The 27,513-nt window shown below is 29.7% G+C and overlaps 5 protein-coding genes across 5 annotated transcripts; 2 read left to right on the forward strand and 3 right to left on the reverse strand.

Annotated features, from left to right (window-relative positions):
• Positions 1-513: 513 nt before the first annotated feature.
• Positions 514-3,492, reverse strand: LOC132949837 (uncharacterized). The gene is made up of 3 exons (XM_061020911.1): positions 3,373-3,492; positions 3,166-3,238; positions 514-1,085 (listed from the first exon to the last, which is right to left on the reverse strand). Exons 1-3 carry the CDS (start codon positions 3,442-3,444, stop codon positions 682-684), a joined length of 549 nt encoding a protein of 182 aa, XP_060876894.1. The 5' UTR covers positions 3,445-3,492; the 3' UTR covers positions 514-681.
• Positions 3,493-12,952: 9,460 nt separating this feature from the next.
• Positions 12,953-16,679, forward strand: LOC132950590 (uncharacterized). The gene is made up of 3 exons (XM_061022107.1): positions 12,953-13,314; positions 13,745-13,949; positions 16,256-16,679. The coding sequence occupies exons 1-3, from the start codon at positions 13,276-13,278 to the stop codon at positions 16,552-16,554; spliced, it is 543 nt and encodes a 180-aa protein (XP_060878090.1). The 5' UTR covers positions 12,953-13,275; the 3' UTR covers positions 16,555-16,679.
• Positions 16,680-16,943: 264 nt separating this feature from the next.
• LOC132950591 (small ribosomal subunit protein bS16m) lies at positions 16,944-20,354 on the reverse strand. Its single transcript, XM_061022108.1, has 4 exons — positions 20,176-20,354; positions 19,417-19,563; positions 19,188-19,347; positions 16,944-17,184 (listed from the first exon to the last, which is right to left on the reverse strand). The coding sequence occupies exons 2-4, from the start codon at positions 19,552-19,554 to the stop codon at positions 17,078-17,080; spliced, it is 405 nt and encodes a 134-aa protein (XP_060878091.1). The 5' UTR covers positions 19,555-19,563; positions 20,176-20,354; the 3' UTR covers positions 16,944-17,077.
• A 203-nt stretch (positions 20,355-20,557) lies between these two features.
• LOC132950589 (mediator of RNA polymerase II transcription subunit 18) lies at positions 20,558-21,976 on the forward strand. Its single transcript, XM_061022106.1, has 6 exons — positions 20,558-20,788; positions 20,852-20,935; positions 21,025-21,220; positions 21,298-21,396; positions 21,501-21,670; positions 21,732-21,976. Exons 2-6 carry the CDS (start codon positions 20,921-20,923, stop codon positions 21,924-21,926), a joined length of 675 nt encoding a protein of 224 aa, XP_060878089.1. The 5' UTR covers positions 20,558-20,788; positions 20,852-20,920; the 3' UTR covers positions 21,927-21,976.
• A 949-nt stretch (positions 21,977-22,925) lies between these two features.
• On the reverse strand, positions 22,926-27,508 carry LOC132950854 (uncharacterized). The gene is given in 11 exon segments (XM_061022450.1): positions 22,926-23,245; positions 23,350-23,409; positions 23,482-23,559; positions 23,624-23,714; positions 24,115-24,206; positions 24,440-24,612; positions 24,744-24,822; positions 24,894-25,094; positions 25,181-25,399; positions 25,401-25,917; positions 27,132-27,508. Coding segments are annotated over 10 exon segments (1,572 nt in total). The 5' UTR covers positions 25,914-25,917; positions 27,132-27,508; the 3' UTR covers positions 22,926-23,179.
• Positions 27,509-27,513: the final 5 nt, after the last annotated feature.

Consider the following 27,513-nt stretch of genomic DNA (forward strand, 5'->3'; position numbering starts at 1 on the left):
TTGGCCTTTCCACCATTGTTATATTATACAACAATTAAAAAAGTTTTTTTTTGTATTTTTTGTGTAAGTTTGACCTATATTGATACTTTAAGCTAAATTTTCGATGAGTTTAAAATTTAAATGATCCGGTATATAGTAATAAATAATTATAACCCTACAGAATAGATCAAAAAGACTTATTAGGTCATAATCGTATAATCCCGTGATATAATAAGGCTTAAAGCGTAAGTTGATGAGAGTGAATTTGATGGATCCTGTTTTTGGATCCCGATATGTTAATAGACGATATTATAATATTATTATTATTTGTAAATGTTGCATACATATTCATATAGTATACACATTAATAAATCATTAATTAGGTTTATGACAATATTGTTCTAAAATAATTATAGTGTAACCTATTCCGATTCTGAATAAAAATTTAAATGTATATGATATTTGTATTTATGTGATTTGTGCTAGGTACCATATATTTACATATTATGCTCATACTTAACAATATTTAAAAAATACTTATACACAAAAAAAAATCCATATCAAATTAAATTACTAATCAAACAATTTTGTGTCTATTGAAAAAACCAGCCCAGATCATACTGGTCTAGGAGACACAATATTGATGATCGATTCAAAAATATATGTGGAATTCGGATTGGAAAAGCCGTCGTTTGTCAACGCTCAACGGTAACCGTAATGATGAGTATTAGGTCCGCGGATAAATGACTGAGAGACGTGTCCGCCCGGCCCGTCGATGACGATCTTTCGCGTTTTCTTCGGGATCAGTCCGCCAAACAGCTGCTGTTGGTTCTTCGCGACGGCAGTTACACTACCAAGACCACGGTAATAGTCGTTACCGCGATGCAGACCGGATCTCGGTGCCGACCAGAAATACGGAGACATCGGTATTATAACGTTTTGGTACGGGCGGTGACCGCGGCTAATATAATTGTTTCGGGGCATCGCCACGGCGGCGGTCGTTGCGATTGAAGCCAAGGCGGGCATTTGAGGCAGACGAGAGTTGCCGATGCCATTACCGATCAGGCCGATATTCCGATAATGTTGACGTCCTCGGTGGTAAGAGCCTGTGGTCCGAAAAACATAATAATCGTATTAAAATATTTGTGAGCCCTCCGTACTCACGAATTTTTTTAATCATAATATTATAGGAATTGGTTACTAATATCAATATATTATTTTAATATATTATTATTATTTTTTTTTTCGTTTAAAGTGTATTTATCATTAAACCATTTATTTTACTTTTACATAATATAATTTGTACGCGTTGTACCCAAATACACAATAACAGACCGGACCGATAAAAAATGTTATATAATATGATGGTGAGGTACATCACCATAATTGTTGGTGTGGCAACGTTTGCTTTGTTATAAAATATCATAATAAATAGTCTCAATCCTTTTTGTACCAAAATACCATAAAATTGTTTTTAAAAATGTTTTCAACAAAATATTAAACCCAACCTAACTATATAGTTTTAACTTTTAGTTGACATACGGTAATAACTAAAAAATAATAATTAATAAACTAATAATTACGTGTGATGATAAGTGATAACTATCTTATCATCATATTTAAAATTAAGTTTGGATGATAAGTTATTGTTTAATTAAGTACTCATTTTTTTAACATAAATACAATGTGTCAACTTCAATAGTAAAATACTTTATACTTTTATATCTATGCTACATATTTTTCAATTCCCAATTGCACCGTTGTATATCACAAATAATATTATACACGACATAAATCAGATATAACGTATAAGATAATAGTCTGGCATGAAAAAAAAACTCATACTTATACTATGTACAATATATATAAATTATCCAAAATTCTTAATAATACCTACGCTTAAACGTTATTATATATTTGCATGTAGTTTATTAAATTCGATTTATCTATAACTATATTATTGTGTCATAATATACCTACAACATTATTTTAAGTTTATATTTCCTGAAATTATACCTTATAGTTTTCTATTTTAGATTCTGAGCGGAGCGATGAATGTGTTTAAAATGTATATTATTGAATTACTACTAATTTCTATTATTAATATTATAATTTGTAACGAATGTCAATTGGAAACCATTTTTATACAAAAAAAAATTTCGATTTTCATAGTGAATCTCAAAATCCCTTTCTGAACACCTCTTTAAAATGTAAATTTTAGAAAATTCTTTCTTATAGTGCTCCCTTTCATAAAAGTGGTACAAAAGTACTATCTCAAAGATGTCAGAGAAAAGTTTAGAGGGTAAATAGTTTAAGCCACTTTAAAAAAAAATAGGTATACCTACCAAGTGCTAAATCCAACCAGCGACTTTCGATTGCCTATCTAGGTGGAATTATTTCACAAATCTAGGTACACTGACGCCGATTTGTCCGTGAACTGAGGTACCTACACTAAAACTGAGATACACTCTAACCGAGATGGCAAGATACACATGTACCTATAGCTATAGTTATATGCTCAATACATTTGCTATATTTAGATAATATGTCCAATTCTGTCTCTATTATATGTATCGGAAGTCGAAAAATACTAATAACAACCGTCACAAAGTCGTAAAATACCTATGTACAATTACGTTTTTTTTATCACTTTAATTTTAGGTACAAGGTACTTGATATAAAAAATGAAGTGATTTGTGAGAGGATTTCAGACCATATATCACTGTTGACTTAAAAGTTAAAATAATCAATTTATATTGAATATTTGAATAATTAGGTACCTACAACTTCTTGGTTTTCAAAGCATGCAGCCCGCAATAGTATTTACAGATTGAAAATCGGTGTCATCATAAATGTCACCAATGTTTTTATTAACTTTTTAAATATAAAATTCGATACCTTCTTCAGCGGTCGTATAATAATATAAACATATGGGCGGGGGGCGCTGCATACCCCAGGTGAATCCCCGGACGGAAAATAACTAAAACGTTCCTCCATAAATATAAAAATTCGAATACACAACGGACCCCATTGGGTACCTAATGCAAATTACTATTATTTGCAGTATAACCCGACAGTAAAACATATTCGATATTATATTAGGTAGGTAGGTGTATTAAACAGCAGAAGCAAGTTCACCAAAACGAATCGCAGCTAATAAGATTTTGAAATTTCAATTGTACTTACCGGTTCCGTACAAGTAACCTCCGCCGATTTGATGGTGATGAGGTTCGTAGTAGCGTCCGTCGACGATGTTTGCCTGATATATATGTACACAATGAAATTAAAACTAATCATAATCGCTGGTACACATATTTAAGTGAAAATTACGCGAGTCGTGGGAATAAGTATTGTTATAACATAAAAATTATAATCAATTGCACAGACACTTACCCAAACAGTACGACCTACTCCGCCGCAGCAGTAGACCAATACAAAGATCGCCGTCGCTTGATGCGAATTCATCTTCTGATATTTAAAAAAAAACGTTCTCGACGATGGTGACAAGAATGCGTCGAAAACTGTATATCACAATATATTACAATAAACTAAAATAATTATATCAATCAAACACTTTTCAATAGTGTGTATTATTGTACTGATTTGTGCTATAAATAATTATAGGCTACACATGCGTGGTACTTGTGCGAGCTTAACTTCGTCCGACAACCGTATTTATATAATATTATATATATCCCCGCGGGTTCACGACTCGTTCGAGCAACATATATTATTATTATTGATCGGATCGGATTCGCGTCCAATCATCACAACAAGCAATGATAAATATCCACACGGCTGTTTGACGTTTTTCGGGATTTGCGTGGTTTATACGTAAATGTAAAATAATATTATCATAATATAGCTACAACAACAATATAGACATGTCGCACAGCACGCGCGAGTTGGAAGGTCAGCTAGAAAAGAGCTAAAGAAGTTTGTGGCGCAGATGTTTTGAGACGCACAACGCCGTGTTATAACCAGTGTTGGGAGTTATCTAGATAAGATTTTTTTGAAATAAATTATCTTTTAAAGTATCTAGATAATTATGTTACGATTTATCTAATGTTTAGCTTAGATAAAAAACGGGCTTATCTAGATAAATATTATAGTGCCCCTACAAAATTATAAAACCAATATTACTAAAATTCTAATACAATATAAATTATTTATAAAATTAGAAGAATATATTTCTTGTTATATATTTCTTGTTATTGCCAACGACAATATTACGATAATACGAGAACCTGCATGCGGGCTTGCACTATACATCGTTCTCTACTAGCCATAATAAGCATATTAAAATTAATTAGTTATAAGGTTTATTTCCCTATCCATTTTAAAAATAAATTAAAATAAACTTCGTAGAACTGTATTTCAAAGGCTCAATTCGTTGTTATTATAAATATTATGTCATTATATTGATATAAATCTAATATTACAAAAATACTAAAAAAACAATAAAAATAAGTGTAAAAAAATGATATTTATCTAGATATTTATATAGATAAATGTATTGTTGTATTTATCTTTATCTAGATAAATTACATTTATGTTATCTTTATTTTTAACTAGATAATTTTTTAGTTATCTATTCCCAACACGAGAAGCAAATTGCACCCTTAAGAGGCGTTGAACTTGAAATATTAGAAAGAAATATACCGGAACGTCTTCGCGTGTCGTTTACCTATATCGCAATAGCGACTGTATATAATATAATTGTATAATTGTATTTACAGGAGATATTATGATGAAGTACCAACTCGGCGCATATACGTGGCAAGGACTGAACTTTGGAGATGACTAGACAAAGCTTCTGGTCTGACGGAACGTGTAGCTGCTGTGACAATGCCCTCCACGCTCGGACACCCACTGAATTTGACAATAATTCGTCGTTGGATTTACACCCACATGCAGCCGGCGGCTATAAAGGTCCACAGTTATTCGCGTACCCTCAACACCGGCACCGTGGATGTTACCAACGCTCCACCAACCATCGAAAGCAGGCCCGAACCTAGGTTAACTTCCTTCGATAACGAAAGTTGGCACCGTCAAAAAGGCGTCAGCCACGCGGGTCGACACCACGTACGTGCATTTACTTATAGGTATAATCAGAAATTAAATAATGTTTTTTTATATTGCCCACAGACCAAGTACTTATAAATATTTGAAGAAGAGACATGTCTTGTTTTCAAAATTCGACCAAGGCATTCTGATAGACGAGGGTATGTAAAAAAAAAACCTTTATATATTATATACGTTAAAAATAATAATGATATATATTATAATCGCATGTTTGGTTTTATAGAGAGCTTTTACTCGGTCTGTCCCGAGACACTCTGCGTGTATATGGCAGGGAAGTGTGGCCGGGTGAAAGTGGCTGTGGACCCGTTTTGCGGCGCCGCGGCCCGCGGAAACATAATACAGCTTGCCCGACTGTTCGACAAAGGTACTGTAATATTTTAGATTCTGAGCGAAGCGATGAATGTATTGATTTTACAATGATGTGTGTTTTTTTTTTATTTTTTTTTTATTTTTGTGTCTGTCATCACCTTTTAGGACAGTAAAAGTGCTTGGATTTTCTTCAATAGTAACTTTTCTGATAGGAAAGTGAATCTAGTTGGTACTTTGGGGGGTCAAAAATAAAAATTTCCCAGTAGTTTTCACAAGCGACGTGAAAAACAAAAGAAAAATTAAGGAAAAACGGGAATTTTTACGCAAAATCTGTTTTTGAGAAAATAGATTTTGGTTTTTGGTGTAACTCTAAAACAAATGACCGTAGGGACATGAAATTTTGACTGAATGTTTATACATATTAGCATTTTCTATACACCATAAAATTTACAAAATATTTTGACTCTTTTTGAGCTGTTTACGGACATTGTCAGTTTTCAATTTTTTTAGTTTTTTTTTCTATAAATATCAATAAAATTTTATCTGTTGAGTAAAAAAGCTTGAAAATTTAATAGAAGGCTCCTAGGTTATTGTTTCAAAGGCAGATGAAAAAAATTAAAAATCCTTAGTCACAGTTTTTATTTATAAGCATTTAAAGTTCAAATTTTGACAAAATACAGAAAAATCACGAAAATTAACAAACTATTTTGAGTTGAGAATTCATAAAAATTTTTCTTTTTAAATCTAAGATTTGAAAATGTAATATAAGATTACTCATAAGTTTGTCTACCTTTATCAAAAAAAAAATGTATAGAAGAAACTTAAATCAAATTTTTATGAGCGTCTGAAATTTATATTTTTACAACATTTGATATTTACTCGATTTCTCATCTAACAATTTTCTTATTTTATTGTAATTAAAAAACGAATGACTGTAGATACTTGAAAATTTCACTGAATGTTTATATTAGCATTTTCTATACACCATAAAATGTTGAAAATATTTTGACTCTTTTTGAGCTGTTTACGGACATTGTCAGTTTTCAATTTTTTTAGTTTTTTTTTCTATAAATATCAATAAATTTTTATTTGTTGGGTAAAAAAGCGTGAAAATTTAATATAAGGCTCCTGATATATCGTTCTAATAGCAGTTGAAAAATATTAAAAATACATAGGCACAATTTTTTTTTATAAGCATTTAAAGTTCAAATTTTAACAACATTTATCAAATTTATAATTTATTAATTATTTTGTGGTTAAAAATTTATAAAATGTTTAACTTTTATGGCTAAGGATTGAAAATTTAAAACAAGGCTCCACGTAAATAGGTTATATATAAATTACTTTATTCACAATAATATCATCAAATATACTTGGTAATATCATAGGCTGACTGACCGTTTTGCTCAGAATCGTTTTTCTTATACAATGATATTATATTTTGGTTAGGTTGAGGTGTAACAGAATTTTAGGGGCTATTGTAATTCCCACTTCCTGGAACTTTATCATACATACAGCTGACAGCACGATGGCCTACATTTTTGTGTATCCTGGCCACCCCATGATGGTGAAGTAACGAACACGTCACCGTCTATCTGATTTGCCAGTTTGAAAGAGTTTCCAACAATTTCTTCGGATAAGTACGCCATAAATCGTGGTATTTTGCTTGGCCATCACTATCTTGTCGGCATCAATATTTAGAAAAATGACATCCCAATTGTTAGGTAACTATAATATAGGTACTTAATATTTATTATAATATAATATAATATCACGATTAAGTAGAAATAATATTTTCAAATAATATTACAGTCGGCAGTCGAACAGTCAGCTGTAAGAAGTTTCCGCTGCGCCACAAAACGGGTCGACGCCGGTCGCTGAACATGGTCCACCCGACGTCGGTCACAAGTCCTCAAGTCCACCCAACATCATCGCATTGATGAATCATCTTACATTTTACATCGATCATCTTACTTATATCATCTATCATCTTACATCTATCATCTATTATCTATCATCTATAATATATCATCTATCATTGCAATATTATAATTATTCACCTAAATGCATTTAATCCTAAATGTTAATACATTGTTTATACCTTGATAATATTACTTACTTAATATAATTTATAATTTATTGTTACTTATCTACTAAGTCAACACATATATAAACAGCATTAATAAAAGTATTTGTTGTTAAAATAAAATCGAGTTCTACATAATTTGTACTTAATAATTATTTGGGAATAAAGGAAACATATTTTAATCATACAAAATTATATAAACTAAAAGACAAAAATAATAAGTCAATACGTCGTGTTAAAAATAATTTTTAATTAATAGGTAGGTACTTCAACAAAATAAAATTAAATACATAATATTTCATTGTTAGGTCACAGACCTTTTGTATTGTTATAGACCAGCCCATCCTTTGCCAAATAAGTACATTAATTGCTGATAGTGGTGCTGCGCTTTTAGTATAAATATTATATATTATAATATACTAGCTGATCCCGTGCACTCCGTTGCCCGTTTAATGTATCAACTCAATATGACTCAAACTTTGTTCAATTCGTTATTTGATATTCGGTGTATGGTGTCTGTAGTCTGTTATTATCGTTTATGAAGTTAACCCCACCTGCAACTCGTCCGATTGACTCAAAACCAGTGTTAATATTTTGCAAATTAATTGCAAATAATTGCAATTTGGATTTAGCTAAAATTTACATTGTTCTAACTTAATTTAATGTAATTTAAACAGTAATTTAATGTTAGTTAAAATAAAGAAATTATTCAATAAAAGTACGAAAATTATATACTTCATATTATGCACGTATACAATCAGTTTATTAATTGAATTTGCTTCTAAGTTTATGTATAACATAATTGAAACAGATAATTGAAGGGTCCGGTGCAATAACAAGGTATCTCCACTTTTTTTCGAAATGCATGTTTTAACATATTCTAATAGTGGAAAAATTTGTCTACATTTCGGTGCAATAACGATATATCTCCGACTATTAGATACGCTAATATCATACAAAAGGAGATATCTGGTTTTAAATGTTCTGCGCAAGAACCAGGTATCTCCGGAGATATATGGTTTTTGTTCCGAAAGATGTCAACACTGTACTTTAAGCATTTTCTGGGCAAGAACCGGATATCTCCGGAGATACCTTGTTTATGCTCCGAAAGCTGTCAACACTGTCATTACACATTTACCCATGACAAAGTAACATTTTATCATGCATTTACCCACCAGGAAGACATTGATATTATTTTGCAGTTGTAGTATATTCTATATCCGTGCTAGTAAGGTATAGCTTATCAGTTATCAATTGTATCGGTTTTTATTTTAAATCATGACTTTATTAATATTACTCCATGTTCTAAAATATTTGTTAATATTGTGTATTTGTGTTATATTTTATATTGACATGTCGTTCAGTCATTGTGAGTCGTGAACCGAAATGTTGTTTATAGTTTTCTACGTTTTTATTTATTATTATTCAACATTTTTATATTGATTCTGTTATAGTTGTTTATCATTGTTAGATATATTTTCTATTTATTTATTATGTGTTCATTAATAGGTACTAATATGCTCATGATTATATTCTAAAATGAAATATCCTACCAAAGTAGTTTTGTTAAGTATTTTTTTAGTCGTAAAGGATATCAAAGCTACATTGATGAATGCATAAACCAATGTTTTACTTATATTTTGGGTCAAAAAACCAGGTATCTCCTTAAAACACATAGTTACTCAATTTAATCATTATAAAAGGTTGTGATCCAACCGATGATTTTGATTATAGGTATAAATTACACATTACAAATATTTTTTGAGATTATTCAATACATATGATGAAAGAATTTCTGAGATAAAAAAAAAACAAAAAACATGGATTTTAATTTTGGGGCAAAAACCCATATATCTCCACTAAATTAAACTTGAGTTAATTAATTAAAATTATTCAAATTTATTTAAAAGTAATAAGGTTTTATGGAATGTTATATATACATCCAAAACATAAAAATAAGTTTTTGAAACAGTAACATGATGAAAGTTGGGTCAGTAAAAACATTTTTTATGTCTCCTGAACAATTTCCAAAAGTGGAGATATCTTGTTATTGCACCGGACCCTTCAATTGTTCTCTGCTGTAGAACGGAACTCAATGTATCATTCAATTGTCCGTTATATTGACAAGTGTTTAGAGTCCGTTTATAGTGTTTTAGAATTTAGAGTAATACAATTACACAATACCTACATTGCAATGAAAATGTATTAAATGGTATTATAAAAATATTTAATTATTCAAAAAAATAAAATAGATATTAGGTGGGTACTAAATATGACTAATATGAGGCACACATGATTTACATCCATATTTTTTCAAATTTTAACAATCTATAGTTAAGTTTATTAGGTAATCTATAAATTGAATAGGTAACGAATAATTTTTTATTTTTACTAATTATTAATAAGTTCAGATAAGCAGAGTTGAACAGCAACATGCCATGGGGTATTCTCTGCCGTTTAACACTTCTGATAGTCTCATATACCTTATGTCTTCATCTAGCTTTAAATGCTATTATAATTAATAGCCGTTAGTCCTAATATGTTGTTAAATTTACAACAGTTTATATATCTATTGAAGATATTTCTTTATAATTTCCCGCGCGCTACAACTTTACACTCTTGTATGTTATACCTAGTTTATTTTTATATCCAATACATATATAGTATATACATTATAAATGTGGTTATTAATTATTATACAGGGTGATTACTGTAATGTAACTGAAAACGTAAGACGCATTCGTCGTATAAGATATTCATTATAAGTGTCTGACACTAAATGGATCATCCTGTATATTGTTCATTTTCCTGGTGCACCTCTCCTAAATTCTATTGTAGGTACACCAAAAATATCAATACCAGCATGTTTCAATAAATATATACCAATAATTAAACGAAACTGAATTGAATTACACCGATCACTTAACGACAGAACTCGATAGTCAATAGTATTGAATAATAGTAATTATAAATAATGGTATTTATTATATATATTAGTTAATATTATAAACTACGGTTAATTAAGTTATTAAATATTAATTTATTATTGTAATTATTATATTAATGTTGTTTTAGATTATTGAAAGACATATCACACTGGACAGAAATATAAAGGGAACGAATCAAATTTGTTCATTAGACACTTTTCATCGAACTTGCTATAGAGACATTCGTTACACCGAAAGAAATTTAGCTATTCAATAACTATATCCATAATTGCATCACCTCAAATTGTTCATTTACAATTTTTATTGGTACCTAAATATGGTATTTTAGTTTAATTGCTTTATTTTTAAGAAAATAAGTCAAGGTACGTAAATTTATACTGCAGGTACAGTATAGGTATTAGATACCAGCAATTATGTAAGTAAATATAGAAAAAAAATTATTTTTAAAAAAACATACTAAATAATAATAATATAAAAGTATATGTATACTATAATTATTCTTCAATCCAGACATTTATATACAGTAGCTTACCAAATATTATTGTTCATAAAATAACAAATGAAAGGGTCTCGCTACGACTATTACATTTTATGGGACAACATTTAGGTAATTTCTAATCTCGTCTTAGCCGCCCGGGATCTGTGTTAGTTTTAAATGATATTATTAGTGTGAGTGAAATATAACAAAATATAGCATTTTAGGTGAAGTAACCTAACCAGATATTAGATATAAAATCCTAAAAAAAAGTAATTGTTCAATTTTAGCACCTATTTCACAAAATATGTAGTGTTATTTGTATTATGGGTATACAGTATAAATAATATATATAATACGTAAGACTGTAGTGATGGTTCATTCAATATGGTGGAAAAACATTATGTTGTAGGCAATGTTGGGAGGAATCATCTAGATAATTTTATCTAGATAAAAATAATTAAATCATCTAATTATCTCATCTAGATAAATGTAATGGTTATCTGTGGTAATTTATCTAGATAAATAATATAATAATAAGAATATTTTTAAATACTGAAATAGTCAATAATTTACGAGAACCGAGTAGTAATTCCAAATTCCAAATTTATTATAGTTAAAAAAAGAAATGTTACTGAAATATTGTCAGTTTTATTTTGTTATTTTATTTTTATTCAAGTTGTATTAAAAATTTAAATTGTATATTATTTTAGTTGAGAAGTGACATTAAGGATTTATTAATTAATAAATATTATCTAATTAGTAATTACTAATAAATTACATTATTTATAATAAAATTTAAAAAAAAATTATCTATTTTTTTATTTAGATAAATGTATATGTATTTTTATCTTTATCTAGATAAAAAAAATGATATTTTATCTTATCTAGATAAATTTTGAATGAATTATCTGTTATCTTATCCAGTTGATTTTTTGGTATCTTTTCCCAACACTGGTTACAACTTATAATTATATATATTATGTTGTGAACTCCAGAACTCGGTGTCTTAGTAGCGTAGGTATATTGAGGGACATTTTTTTCAGGAAAGGCTGTCAGAAAATAAAGAGATAGTGAAAAAGACTATACCTACCTACCTATATTATTTAAGTAGGTATATATTTTTATTTATTTTTTGAGGCGATATGTCTGCACGAGACACGATCACGTCTTCAATTATCAATTTATTTCTTCGTATATTAATGTATTATACAGATTACAAGGTGTTGGAGGAGGGGTTGGGGAGGAGGACTGAGCACCCAGAAACCACAATTTATTCATGTTAATTTACATTTTAATGGTCATTATTCGGGTATACATGACCATAAGGTAATATTAAAATAATAGGGGGGCTTCAGCACCCTCAATTGTTTCGTTGAAATTGCGCCCCTGTCAATGCTTTTTGGTCAACCCCCTTTTATGCTTAAGCAGTTATTACCTTAAGGTAATAAAACCTTATTTTATTAAATAATTTGTCCCTTCATGAATAGAAATTTTAAATTTTAAATTTTTTTAGGTTTTTTTCTACAAAAAGTTAATACAAAATTTTTTAAAATCGCGAAAGTGTGCAAAATATTTTGTCGTTAAAATTTCATAAACAAAGCTTTCATACCTAAAATGTAATTCCTAAATTTAAGGTTCGATGAAATTCTAATAAGACTTATAAACAAAATTTGATTGTAATTGAACAAATAATTTTAGGATCATCTGAAGTTTAAATTTTGACATTCTAGGATATTAAACAATAACGATTTCTCACTAAACGATTTTAGTTCTTTTTTAGCAACTCTAAGAGCTTTAAATTTTAACGTAGAACTTGACACATTTTAGTATTACTTCAATTATCTTACTTGTAGCTGTGTTGAACAATTGCCATAGCTATATAATAATAATTAATTACGTTGCACACGGTACGCGTAATTGTTATTGTTATTACTGTGTATTATATGATTATTGTTATTATTATTATTTTTGTTGTTGATGTCGTCACTGTCGTGTGGTCATGTATAGCCGACACAACATTTTTAAAAACATAATACTTTAAAAAATAATGTATACCTACATACATATTATTATATTATATTATTATTATCATTACTACACGAAGTACTTATATAGTCACGCTTGCGCGTATAATATTATAAAATATGATATCATATTATATTATGTATACTACAGCACACATACCTGCGAATATTTGCATATATATGAAAAACGGTGGGCCAAACGAAAAATAATGACAGCGGTGCGGGTAAGGCGAGTAAACCGCGTATGCCTACCTAAATTTGTTTAGAAGAACCCAGTGCGGAAGAAAAAAAATTCAAAACCGCGTAGCGGAAACGTTTAAAAAGCGAGCGCTTTCCGACAGGCAGGGCACAGTTGTACTCTCCACGATGGTATACAGAGCGATCGCGCTTTTCGTCGCCGTCCAGGTACACATAATATCAAATTATAAATACCTACCTACTATTAAAATACACCCATTAAACCCGCGCGCAGATGACGACCCTCGGGTATCGTTTTTCGTAGACTTATTCGGTCAAGTCAGACTTGCTGCAGTTCGCGCGTATAATATTTGTCTTCCGGTGTTCTCGATATAGGTATTTAGGTACTGCAGGCCGGCGACCCAACGTCCAAATCGCCTCGTGTAATATGTCCAAGGGTCGCCGGTTAGACATCGCATCAATAGTATACCTATCCAAGTATTATTATACCATTTCGACATTTCAATTCGTCAGCGGTCGCGCGTTTAGGGTTTCTTTTAAAAAATATAACCACGAGAATACCTATAATATGTTATGATGATAATATTTCTTAATGCTAATACTGTTACCGATTTTATTTTTGTTTTCGGTGTCGCAGTCGGTCGTCGTCGCTTCGCCAACCGCAACCATGTCGCACGGCGAGAACTTCGTCTCCCCTATCGGAACATTTTACCACCCGACGCCGTCTTCCAGGGCCAGGGGCTTACCGGAAGTGGGCAAGTTGCCCAGGACGTCAGCCATGTCCAAAAAGCTTGCGGCAAGCGGACCCGACAACAAACCGTGGCTCAAGCTGCCTAATGCAGGTAATGTGCTGCACCTATACATAATCGTTTTATCTTTTTCTTAAATAAATCGTTTTCATGCGAAAGTTTGAAAATGCGATAATACGTAGCTGCAACCTTGCAGTTACTTTTATATTTATCATATATCTTATATAATAGTTGATATGCCGTTGTAGATACGCAGTAGCTAGTAGGCTGTTTAGAAATAATCTTAAAAAAACTTAAAATATTACAGAGCATTATTATTAATATAATACTATATACATCTTATTATACCGACATGGCAGGTGTTCTACAGTTCTACTATATTGCAGCAGGCTGCATCGATATATTATTGTTTATTAATATTTAAAAGTACTGAAAAAAACCCAAACTTTTACATCCTCTAACTACCTTTACTACATACGGGTAGTAGATTTACTAGGTAGGTACGTACCTCTTTACTTTGCACTCTACTCTGAAACACGATGTTGTAATTACTATTGTTTTTAGTCCTTGCTTGCTTCCTCCATAAATTAAACTTACTAAAAATATCTGTAACAAATTAGCAGATAAAATTTTTGTTGCACTCTACAACAGTCTGTAATAATCTAAAATGGCCTTTATTCATCGGCTACTAATTGCAGACGAATCGTTCAGGCCAATATTATAACATAAAAATTATTACGGACACGGGTTTCGTTATCAAAATACTAATTGAGGACATCAAGTTAATAAAAACCATGTGAATTGCGGGAACAAATATTTTCCTTTGCCATTTTTTCAGAACTTATAGGATAAGCTACAAAAAAAATTAGTAGATGGGGTTAAAATATTTGTGTTACGTAAAAGGGCAAATGGCAATCGTTATTCTTAAAATGTATTTTTAAAAATATTTTGTGCCAATTTTTTTTTCAAAAACCTAGAACTAATTAATGTGAATCTTTAGTAGGTAAACAATACGGTAAATTCGACAATATCAAACGCAAATTGCCTTACGTCTGTATTCGTTATATTAAAAATAATTCGTCTGCGATTAGTAGGTATGTTATATATTTTGTGTCCGCAATTCGTATGTCACCTTTTTATAGGTTTCGTCCGAAATAATATGGTTTTTAATGTTTTTATTACATTGTCCGTGATTAGGAAACACCGTATTCATCAAAAATATTTTATTTTACCATCCCATAGGATAGTATGCTTACTTCTTATAATGAACTATCAAAAAAAAACAACACGCAATTTATATAGAAGTCTTCTAGCTATAATCATTTTACATTGCATACTATATTAATATTATAATATTAACTATTTCTCGAGTGCATTAATGTGGTATAAAGGGTTTCGTGGTGCTAAGGTACCCTACGATAAGCGCCTATTCCCTCCTCATAATATGGATATAATATAACATAAATAACATATAATAACATAACATCGTCCCAAAGACATGAGCTCCAATATAACTTCTCACGATATAGACATATAGTACACACCAAATAATATAATTTATGTCTAATTATTATAATAATTTACTATACCTACGTACTCGTCTTGTTTATAGAAAATGTAAATCGGACACCGAACGTGGATTTCCGTCGATCCGGCACATTTACGACGACGTAGGTACCACAGTGTTTTTTGTTTAGTATGACATACCTAAGTATTGTTTGTGCGCTTGTTGACCGCACAACAATATGATTAATAGTTTATACATTAATATATTATTATGTTAAACAAGCGGTACCTACGTGATTTTAAGCTACTTTTAATTCAAACAAAACCCGCTTTAGTGCCAATGTGTTTTCGACGATTTTCTTATAAACAAGCACGATCGAAAATCCGAAAATAAAATCATCAGAGTTAGGTACTTAGGTATAAGTACACTACAGCAGGCGTGATGTATAGTCGTAAACGGGCCTAAATAAACCTAATATTTAGCACGGGCGTACGGCGACGATTTAACGATTTACTAAGATTATAATACATTAATAGGTACCTACCTAACATTTTATACTTATGTATAAAATGTCAACAAAAAATGTTTAAATATTTTTACCAGACCTATCAATACTACAACCGTCAATTAATTAAATATACCTACAGTCATATAAATTATTATATTTGATCAGTGTATGATCCCTGTCCTCTGAATTAATTATTAGGTGATACGAGATGGGTAGGTGAAGAATAGATCGATACATTTTTGTGAATGGCATCGACTGTTTATAGATTGAAAATCTTGCAGCAAATTTTCAATAACGAGATCGATTTTTGGATAAATATAGTTTTGTTTAAAATACTTGACGTTTAATCAGTCTAACACCCTAAACGTGGTATGCTAATTTCAGGTAACAGTCATTTGTCACGCAATGGACGCTTACCCGCTTTGATGGACACATATCAACCGCCAAGGACAAGATCCAACCACATGCGCTTGGAGGAATCACATAGGTCGGAGGAGGAAAGGGCGGAAAAGATCAACTCCGACCTGGAGAAGATGATACAGTTCATGACAGTTCTAGGTCAAGTTGACCGGTATCTGTCATCGAGAGCCAAGTCCTTCGTCAGCACTCTGGGCCGGGCAATGGAAAACAATCCCGATGATCATCACCTTTATAATGACAAGGATGTGCCTTTAGATTACTGAGCCGCACTCAGTATTATTTAAGTAAACGTTTTAAGTTTTTTTTATTATTATATATTTTATCCACTAACTTGTTCATATTTATTAATATTTATTTCAATAAAACCATAAAATTTGTTCATGGTGAATTCAGAATAGTGTTATGTGCTCCTTTTGTAATTGAATCAGGGCAGAAGTTTCAAAATATCATATTACTATATTAGGTTAGTAAATATGATAGGTACCTGTTTTCAAAATAATAATTTAAAAGCAAATATTGTTAATCAACATACATGTGAAAAAAAACACATGTTATTTGAATTCAAAACTAATATAATTATTATTATTTGTTTGTTTTGAAATTGTATTTTGTTTACATTTACTGAAATTTATTACACATGAACAACAGAATATATGTACACAATTTGTTATAAATATATTTTTTTTTTGCATAAATGTACTTACTTGCTATAATACTACAAGCATTACAGCAGTTCAACTATTCTAAATAACCAGGAAACAAATATAATATAATATTAAATATTCATTAATTGGTTGCAGTCTCACTCTGTTCATTCTCGGTCTTATTTTTTTGCCTATTCCTCCAAGCTGTCATATATGTATGAGGGTGTATGGGTAAGAATCCAGATAGACCTAAAAATAATACAGTATTTTTAATCCAAAAATAATGTCTAAATTATGGTGTACAGAGTGGCAATTATAAAACATAATTTTAAATAGATTTTTTTATGTAATTACCTATAGTCACAGGGTTGTGACACATTGTTTTAAAAATGTTTAAAACATGAATTTAATACATTTGTTTTAAAAGTTTTGTTCAACGTTTAAAACTAAAACATATTTTTAAAACATTGTAAAATCCAAGTAAATATTGTTTTTTTTTTTTTGTTTATTAATAATAATAAATAATAATAGATATCATTCAGAAATAAAGTTAAAGTATTAAATAATTATATCTATTACCTTCCTTAATTTTAATTTTTTTTTAAATTTTATTGAATTAATTACCAAATTTAAAATATTTTTACTTAATAGTTAATATATACATAATATAATGTCCACAAAAAACATCCATTAGGAAAATATTTAAAATACATTTCAAATACTTTTAAGATTTAAAATAAATATATAAGTAATAAATAAACAGTGAAACATATACTAGTACACGGCATAATGGCATATAAGTAAATAACATACTAAATTAAAATTTATATATTTTAAATATACTGTTAATAACTTGAGCTATTTATTTAGTTTAAAACATTGTATTAAACAAAAAAAAAAAACAGTTAAAAACAAAAAATTGTTTTTTTTTTCATAAATGAAAAAATACACAAACTATGCCTATAGACTATGGTTGAATAAAGTGACATTGAAAATAAACGTCTTACATTTGTCGAGGATATAAAATAAAAGACTAATACTCTTTTGGAGTGTTGAATGTCTATTTTCTTCACCAAAACTTTTAAAGTAATTTTATTATAATTTCTGTTCACAACGTTTACACCAATATTTTAATGTACCCCAAGTCATATATTATGATTAATGGTTATGTGTAGAGCGTGGATTTGTATGCACTAATATGTATCAAAATATGCAGAAATAGGCCATATAATAGGGGTTGCGAATTATTTTATATATCGTTATTGACCAACAAATAGTAGTATGCTCATGATATGTACCTCTTATCATAATTTAATGCCACGCTACGTGCCAAAAAAATATCTTTTTTTTTCCAACGTGGCATCAAATTATGAAAAGAGGTACCTACATATTATGAGTATACGGCTATTTATCGATCAATAACGATTATTTAATTTTATCTGTGGATATTATTATATTCATATAATTTACATTGTGATGTTATTTATTATTAAAAATAAAAATTTTATATAGGTATATAAAATAAATTGTGCGTTCCATGGTATATAATATGCAGTCAAAAACGTAAAAATTAAAATGTTTTAATTAGGTAATAATAAATGGTGAAAAAATGCACAGTTTTTATTTGATAATAAATTATTATTATTAGTTAATAAGTTTATAAGGTATTAAAATAATTTAAAACAAATTGAACAATTTATTACTAGGTATCTACTTAATGAACCTATCTATCTATTTAAAGATGTTGTATAATAATATCTATACTCTATTCAGAATAAGATTGAACCTCTTCGAGCATGTAGACAGTGCCTGACCACCCATGCGATGGCTATGCTTTCTGTGATTGGGCGACAGTCGTCAGTCCTTAGACGCCTGTGCTAAAGCTTTCATTGATGTCCGGATTATGGTGGGGATGTGCGGAAAAAACATGTTTTGGATGGAGAATAGTTTAATCTTATTCTGAATAGAGTATAATTCCTGTGTAATTATCTGAATTATCGACATTGGTTATAGTTGCAAATTTAGTACAATATTTAGTACAACAAATTTAGTACCTATGGTAATTGACAAATTTCTTTTTCATTAAAAAAAAATTAAAAACTTTAAGATTTACTACTACATTAATAACGTACAAATATAAGTGTCATCACATTTCATTCGTGTACACCGAAATATTGTTAGTACATAACAATCTCAAAAAGTGAGTATGCATTTTGTAACTGAACTCTTGGCAATTAAATCCATACACATACCTAATAATTCAGCGACTGGATTGGTCACACGTGCTTTTTTGGCCATCCAGTATTTGATCCTTTCCAAATTGAAGCTGACCAGTTTTTCTCCATTATGGTTTTCCATAGGATCATATGTACCAAGCTGTTCAATTGGGTGGGCTCTGCAATCACGTCGTTGCTAAGACGTGTTAATTTATGTTTTAATATTGTAAATAAAGTGTTTATAGTACAAAATTGTTATACTTACAAGCACAACTACTATGTGGTAAAAAGGCCTATTTGTACAGCCATATCTGGCCAAACGTATGGACTTTTTGGCCTTTTCAAAATCATCACCACCACCACTGGACGGCATCAGTTTCTTCAACAATCGATACGCTCTCATCGTATTCAACTTTAACAAAATAATATTAAATAATTTTCAATCAATGATTAATTAATATATGTAGGTACGTAATGTTTGTTTGTATTTGTTTACTGAACATAATAATATAAATATAATATAACAATGATTGATTACATTACAACAATAACTTAGGTAATTTATTTTTATTCTAATAATTTTTAGTAGCCTTTTGAACAAATAAATAGTTTACTTAAAATTGACAAATCATAACAATAAGTACCTTAATTAAATTAAATAGATAAATGTAAAAGAGGAATTCATATTATTAATGATTAGTTAGCTAGTTAGCTCATTAATTTAATCATTTTAGATGCATAATATAGGAGTGTAGAAGGGGACTGGACTACTTTAAAGACTTCTACAAACAATATTATTTTTATAATAATATAAAGTGAATTATAAACTTCTACAGTTCTACCTAAATTCTGTAACCACGGAACAGAACAATGTAAGATATACTGCATATAGTATTTGGTAAGACTAAGCACTATTCCATTCTTTTCAAGTAATATATTTTGTAGAAATTAAAAATTGCAATTTAGTTTTGAATGACATATAAATATGTAATATAAAGATGTAGTCTACCTTAATTTTACTTACATTTGAATATATTTGTTACGTGATGTCTATGAATTCTCAGAAATAAAGTGAGAACTAAAATCTATCTGAAAAACTTGTGGGTAGTTCACACAATTCGGTATTTCGGTTCTAAGTTTCTAATTCTCCAAAAGTTTTCACTCAATTCTAAAGATACGAGAATGATAATATGACCGATGGGCAATAGAGTTGCGATCTTAGATCATATACATTGTATATACCTAACCTAACCTAACCATTGTATATGATCTAAGGTTGCGATAACCTAAAATGCCGAAAAAAATTGATAAAAATCGCATTTTCTTGTGTACCTTCCACGATTTAAGATAGTACTATCTTAAACCGTGCTTTCCAAGCTTTGTTGATAGTATCTTATCGTACAACCGTGCTTGTAAACAATAAACATAGAACATAATAAATATTAAGTAATAATAATATATTATTTATTATGAAATAGTTTAAAATATGTTCAATGTTTGCGAGTACCGAGTTGCGAATAAAACTCTAGTCTTAAATTAACACAACCATAGGGATGGAAGGGATGGAGTAAGGATTCTGTGAATTCATAACATAGCCGCATAAGTATAAGCAGTAAGCAGTAAGCACAGAACAATAGGTAAGTGTAAAGCGATGATTAATGATTGGGATTGAATCTCGATGAAATCTGTAAATTTTTCAGTATTAAACCAGAGTTCTAGTAACATTTGAGTTTGTTGACATCTTGAATAGAATTAAATCATCAAGTAACATGGAAGCCATTAAAGTAAGTGTTATAATAATATGCATTTTTGTCTTTACTTTGTATTACAAAAAATTGACATTTGAACAACTCAAAAATTCCTTTTATTACAGGAAGCGCCCATCCCGGCAATGGACAGCTTGACGTCAGCCATGAAGAACAACATTGTCCCGAACCAAGAATATCTGTTACAAGGCAGCGTTCTGGACTCAGCTGTTGAGGTCCTGTTACACAGGTTGCGAGGACTTTGCGACAATGTCGATTCAGGACCGGAGACCTTCCACGACCATGAAATGTGTTTTAGCATAAGTAATGTGTTGTTTTCTATATTTTCAAGTATATACCTTGTGGCTATCCCAAATTATTCTCGATATCATTTCTTTAAGGGAGTGTAACGCCGCAACCGCTCACGCTGAGAGTCAGGAGAGCGATTGACTATTTAGACATGCCGTACCAGCTTCGTTACATAGGACAGCCTGAACTAGGTAAAATTCATGTGCATTGTGCACCTATAGATGTACAAAATTTAGCTTAAAGCCTTTTATATAAAGGCTCATTACCTATAGACATAATATTGGCCAGTTTTCAGGAGATAAATCTAGACCGACGATCCTACGAAACAGTATTGATGTAGCTACTACACCAACAATAGTAGACTTCCTCACAGAAATGGGGTTTCGCATGGATTTTGAATACATTTTACGTGGCTATATGTTTCGTAAAGGCAGAATGAAGATTACAGTGTCAAAAATATTTAAAGTTGGTGATATTAATTTTATTTTTTATATTGTATTTTATAATATTTAATATTGTTTTACAGATGATGGTAGTAGGTAAACCTGCTCCGGAGAGTGTCGATCCAATATCACAATCATACCTAGTAGAGTTGAGTGTATTGGCACCCAGTAATCAAGATGCTATTGCCGAAGATATGCGTGTTTTTGCAGAACAACTGAAGCCTCTGGTGCACTTGGAAAAAGTTGATTACAAACGATTGACACAACCACCTTTGTAAAATCCTAAATATAATATTGTATAATGATAAATAAATAAATATAGCTATTACTTCTGTTTTTTTTTTTTACCAAAACTTGTTGAATCCATAAAATATTATACAGTAGCTTTTTATTATCTAAAAACGTTGATATCTCAATTTCTTTGTAATTTTAAATTCTATTGAAATCCCTTTGAAATAATTACCATTACAATAAAACTTGATAGTTCAAATACAGTTTTGTTCCCCTTGAGTTTCGACATAAGGAGAGTTTACTGTATTCAATTTTTCCAAGAATTTTCATCAATTATATTTCACATAACTGTATATTATTCATTTTAGATGCATGAAAAGGTATTTCAAGTAATTGAAACAATTTTGAAACGCTGCTATAAGCAAGGCTTATCTAATGGGGTCCAGGAGTTACAAATCCTCCTCAGACATTTTTTAAACTTGAATACACATCTAGTACTATGATACCTATATGGATATATATTATTGCGGACCAGGACCATCGAAAGTGTTCATTATAGACAAGCAGATACTAAGGAATACATTCATTCTATAAGGAATTACAAATATACTCAATGATAATACTGCACATATTTTTTTAAGAGGTAATACATAGTTTATATATTTAACCAACAATAAACTTAAGGTGACGACACGGCCACACAAGTATGTATTTAATGTTATACAATACAGTATGCACAATAACACAATGGTTCATGATGTATACGCACAAATTAGGACGAAAACACGGTTTGTGTTGAGCACGATTAAATGTATATTTAATCGTGGAGTTGAGAATACTTTTAAATTATTATATCATTACCTATTACCAATTTTTTGCCTGAACATTATCATATTGTCCGTTAAGACAGGGTTCACTGTACACTGTACATGTAATTAATTACATGTATACACAGAGTTTTATAGAAATAATTATAAGTGAATACGTAAACCATGTAGGTACATGAAAAATAGGGTACTAACTTAACTAAAAAAATACAATTTAATAGTTGAGAAAACAAGTATTTTATTCTGATTTTTCTAAATAATAATAATAAAAAAATTAAATGTATAATATGTTTATAAAACATCAGACTTTAAAAATTAAGCGTTTTATTTATAAAAAAAAGTGTTTGCTTCAATGACTGTTAACAAATCACATAATAATAATAAAAAAACATTAGTACAATTATCTATTTATAAAATATAACTTAAAATGACTTTAAAATATTTAATATTATGTGTATACTAATTATAATAATTTACTGAGGTTGTACATTTTCTTTCCCTTTGAATGACATAGTAAACCGTTTTGAAACTGGCAAGCCCTAAACATAAATGTTAAATAATAGATTAGGAAATTAAAAACAAGCATAGCTGATATGAAATGAAAAATAAATAAAAATACTTGGCATTTGGTACAAATACTTACACTTATTTTAGTTGTATTCATTACATTAGGTTTAGATATCATCGCAATTTTACTTTCGGACTAAAATCAATTATTATAATATTAAGACAAGTTATGAACAACATTAAATTATGGTTAAAAATGAATTCTTACTTTTGATTTATTTAATTTAAACGAACGCAATATTTCAGTATTTCTTTCATTAGCATTGCCGAACAAAACAATTGTAGTCTACAATTTAAATAATCATTGTTATAAATAAATCTAACTAAAACAATAAACAAATAATACTTACATTAGTTGAATTCTTTTTAATACACTTTGTAACATTTAATGGTGTTCCTGGGCTTGCAGAATTGGGCATTGATCGGCGTGATAAACTAGTCCTACATAAAATAAAAACAATTGAATTGAACACCACTATTGTTATTAAAATATAAGGTTAAATTAGGTTAGGTTAATATTATATTAGGCTAGTTTAATATATTTAAATATTTAGTAAGATGTGCACATCTAAATGTATCAAGGTTTTATAAAATATGATAAGTTGGAAATTCCAATTCAATTTTAAACACATTAAAGTGCGTTTCACAACAAATGTCCCTCGATACTAACGCCAACTTTTTACTCAGACTCTGAGTTCACAACTTGGGCTGGCATTCAATTTTAAATTTCTTGCCGTAGTTAGATGCTAGTTTTGGAAACCATAACGAAAAAGCACCACCTGAGGTGTTAGTATCGAGGGACATTTGTTGTGAAACGCACTAGCAATTACAATGTACATACCTTGATTTAATAGAAGACTCGGCAGTTGAAGGAGTTTTAGCTGTAGTAACAATATCTGATGTTGTTGGGGTAGAAGACGCTATAGGCTTCATCTACAGTACAGAACAAAAATTGTTTCAAATATAATATTTATTTTTTTGATTTACAGTACTTAATATTTGATGATAAGATGTGCTATTCTATATCATTACGTTGGTGATACAAAATAAACTATATACAGATATATATAATATTGATGATACATTTAAGCTAAACAAATATAAAATGTATAAGCAATATTTATGCATATTAAGGAATGTATTTGCATACACACATATGGACATACTTTACGTGGACTAACAGAACCATGACTGACATCTTTCATTTCTACATCCTTGAAATTGTGCACCATGTGTTTAATCGGGACATTGGCTATAAATGGTCCTTTCATTTGGATTCTTTTATTTGGCATGGACTTCAAAACAGTTTGACTTCCAATTGGTTTTGATTCAACAATTCCTAAAAGAATAATAACAGAGTAAAGTCAAATTTTTTTAAGATGAAAACTTAATTGATGTAATTAATTATTAAAATAGTAACATTTTTTTCAAAAGTAAAATATAATTATTTTGATTAAAACCATTCAATACCTAAACGATTAAGAGTTTTCAACTTGACATCAACTTGATGATTATTTTCAGTCGGTTTAATTTCTGTTACAGAATTTACCTTTAACAAATAACATTATACATGATTAAAAACCCATAGATATTTTATACGAATTACTTGTGTTCACTTACCGATGAAACCTCACTAGGTTTCTCACTCGGTTCCTCACTAGGTTCCTCACTAGGTTCTTCACTAGGTCCATCACTATCGCTGAAGTTATCCACCACCCATTCAGGTTTCAAAGAATTAAGATCAAACGAGTTTAGTTCATGGAATGGAAATGCCAAACTATCATTTGACGTTATGTTTTCATTTATATCAATAATATTATCCTAAAATGAAGTATTCAAATTATTATTAATTGATTACATTTACAAAGGACTAGTAAAAACAATGATTTTAAGTTTTTGTTACTTACAGGTGTTTTATTAATACTATTGGAATTTATATTAAAACTCCCTATGAATCCTCTATTTAACACACTTGAATTAAGGTTTTTAATTAAATTTGACTCTGTGTTACTACGCTTTGGTGTACAAAATAATGACTTTCTAGAATAACATTCTTCATAATTTTTTTTCTCTTTCTCAATAAGATTTTCAATTCGTTGCCGTGTTTGCTCTCTAATTTGTTTTTTTTTCTTGATCGTTACAATAAGAATTTTTTTCTATATCTACATCATTCTGATCTGGTACTAAAACCGGCTCTTGATTTACTATTTTGTTTTCACCTATATGAACTAAGACATTATTTTCTATTGACTGATCGATAGTTTTTGTGCTAACACATTCAGGTGTGGCATAATCGTCTTTTGATTGGTTCTTCACAAAATTATCTTGACCGTGTTCTATGTAGTTTTGTTCCAAAAGTTTTACAACACCATGAATGTCTGTTAATGATACACTTTTGTGAATTCGCCTGCTGACTTTTGATTCCCACAGAGGACTCAATATGTTACCACACGGTGGATCTCCTCTTAATGGAGTTTGTTTAGGAACTAAATCAAAAGGATCCATATTGGCTGCTTGCAACTCCAGTATATCAAACGGGTTATTAATACAATTCCCATCGTAAGTTTTATTTTTCACCATTTCAGGAGTACTCCAGTCAATAAGTGCCATTGAACAGTCAACTGACTCATTGGCATCCATAATCCTAGAGAGGAAAAAATGGAAAACAAAAGTTATTTTTATAACTAACAGAAAAAAGAGATTTAGTAGTATACTAGTTAGTTTTAGTATATTTCTAGATGAAGGTAAAAAAAAAATACCAAATTTGTCATTTTTCTATCATGTCATATTTTATTAGACAATAGTTCTAATTACAAATTGAAATCAATAATAGTTATAATTTATTATAATAATACAATTTATATTTATCTTAAGTTGCATTTAAATAATTATAAAAAAAATATATAAAGCTATTTTGTATATACTATATAGGTGCCTTCACCAAACTTTTTTTATTAATGTTATTTTATAGATAGGTACTTCTATAATAGCTTGGGGAGTAGTTTTTTAAGTTCAGTTACTGTTTTGTTAGTATGTTTTTGTATATAGACCCTGAACCTGGTATAATACATTTTGTAAAAATGATTGACATCTAAAAGTTAGGTAGGTATCTAGATACCTAATTTTCCAAAGAATAATGTTTATTGTCTGTAATAAATTCTCAAACAGTAATCAGAATAGCGTTGGGAATGGTGAGTTTGATTTACAAAATAATTACTATTTAATTTATAGAATAGAAATTACATAATATACATAGCTGCATTTGAGGAATTTAAAATTTTGGTAAGTCCACTAATTAATTTAACGATATACCTAACCAGGTATGTCGGCAGTTTATCAGTCACGCTGCTTTGCTGGTGGTCATTAGATTATTGATCTAAATTTGTGATAATAATTTGTCTAATAAAACATGACACAATAGCAAAATATACATATTTGGTTATTTTTGTGGGATTTTTAGGCTTCGGGTTTTTCTGTAATTCCCACATAACGCATTGCCCAATATCATCCTAAAAGAAAATTTGTTACAATGCGGACAATTTATTGGATACTCGGATAGACATAAATGCAACGCTAAACCATAAAAAAAAAAATTGAATAACAGTTAACAGATCTTAGTTAACCCAAACTAAGTAGAGATCTATCAACACAACTTACACTGAAACACTTCATCAAATCCAAAAGACATATTATTGTACACAACTCGTGTAGAGTATATATTATGTTCAATAATCAGAGATATAGTTATTTATTCTTAAGTCATATTAATCGCTAAATAGTGTACACCAGCAGCAGAAGTTAACTACCGAGTGGTTTACAGTTAGGGGTAATATATATTTTATAGAAACGTATACATACTTGAAATCACTATATGACAATAACGAAGAATAAACAAACAGCTATACAGTTATGAGCGAGTCGTTATAATTGCACGACTCACACCACTATTGGCACTGTGGTGTTTATATGGAAATTATTATAAAATACCAAATATTATATAATAATACGCACACACTAAACAGACGAGTACGTTACGATGAACATAATTGATAATTATTTGAATATTAAAAATATGTATTTATAATTTATTTGTTTTCGTCGGTATTCTCACTGCTAAGTATTTATTATTTAAAATTAACATAAATAACGTTTTTCCGATTTCAGGTCAAATGATAACGATTAACTGCTATACTGCTACGAACAGCAGCTGACTTCTGTTCGTAAACACGTGAGTATATCA

This window comes from Metopolophium dirhodum, chromosome 8 (genome assembly GCF_019925205.1).
Source record: "Metopolophium dirhodum isolate CAU chromosome 8, ASM1992520v1, whole genome shotgun sequence".
Lineage (NCBI taxonomy): Eukaryota > Metazoa > Arthropoda > Insecta > Hemiptera > Aphididae > Metopolophium > Metopolophium dirhodum.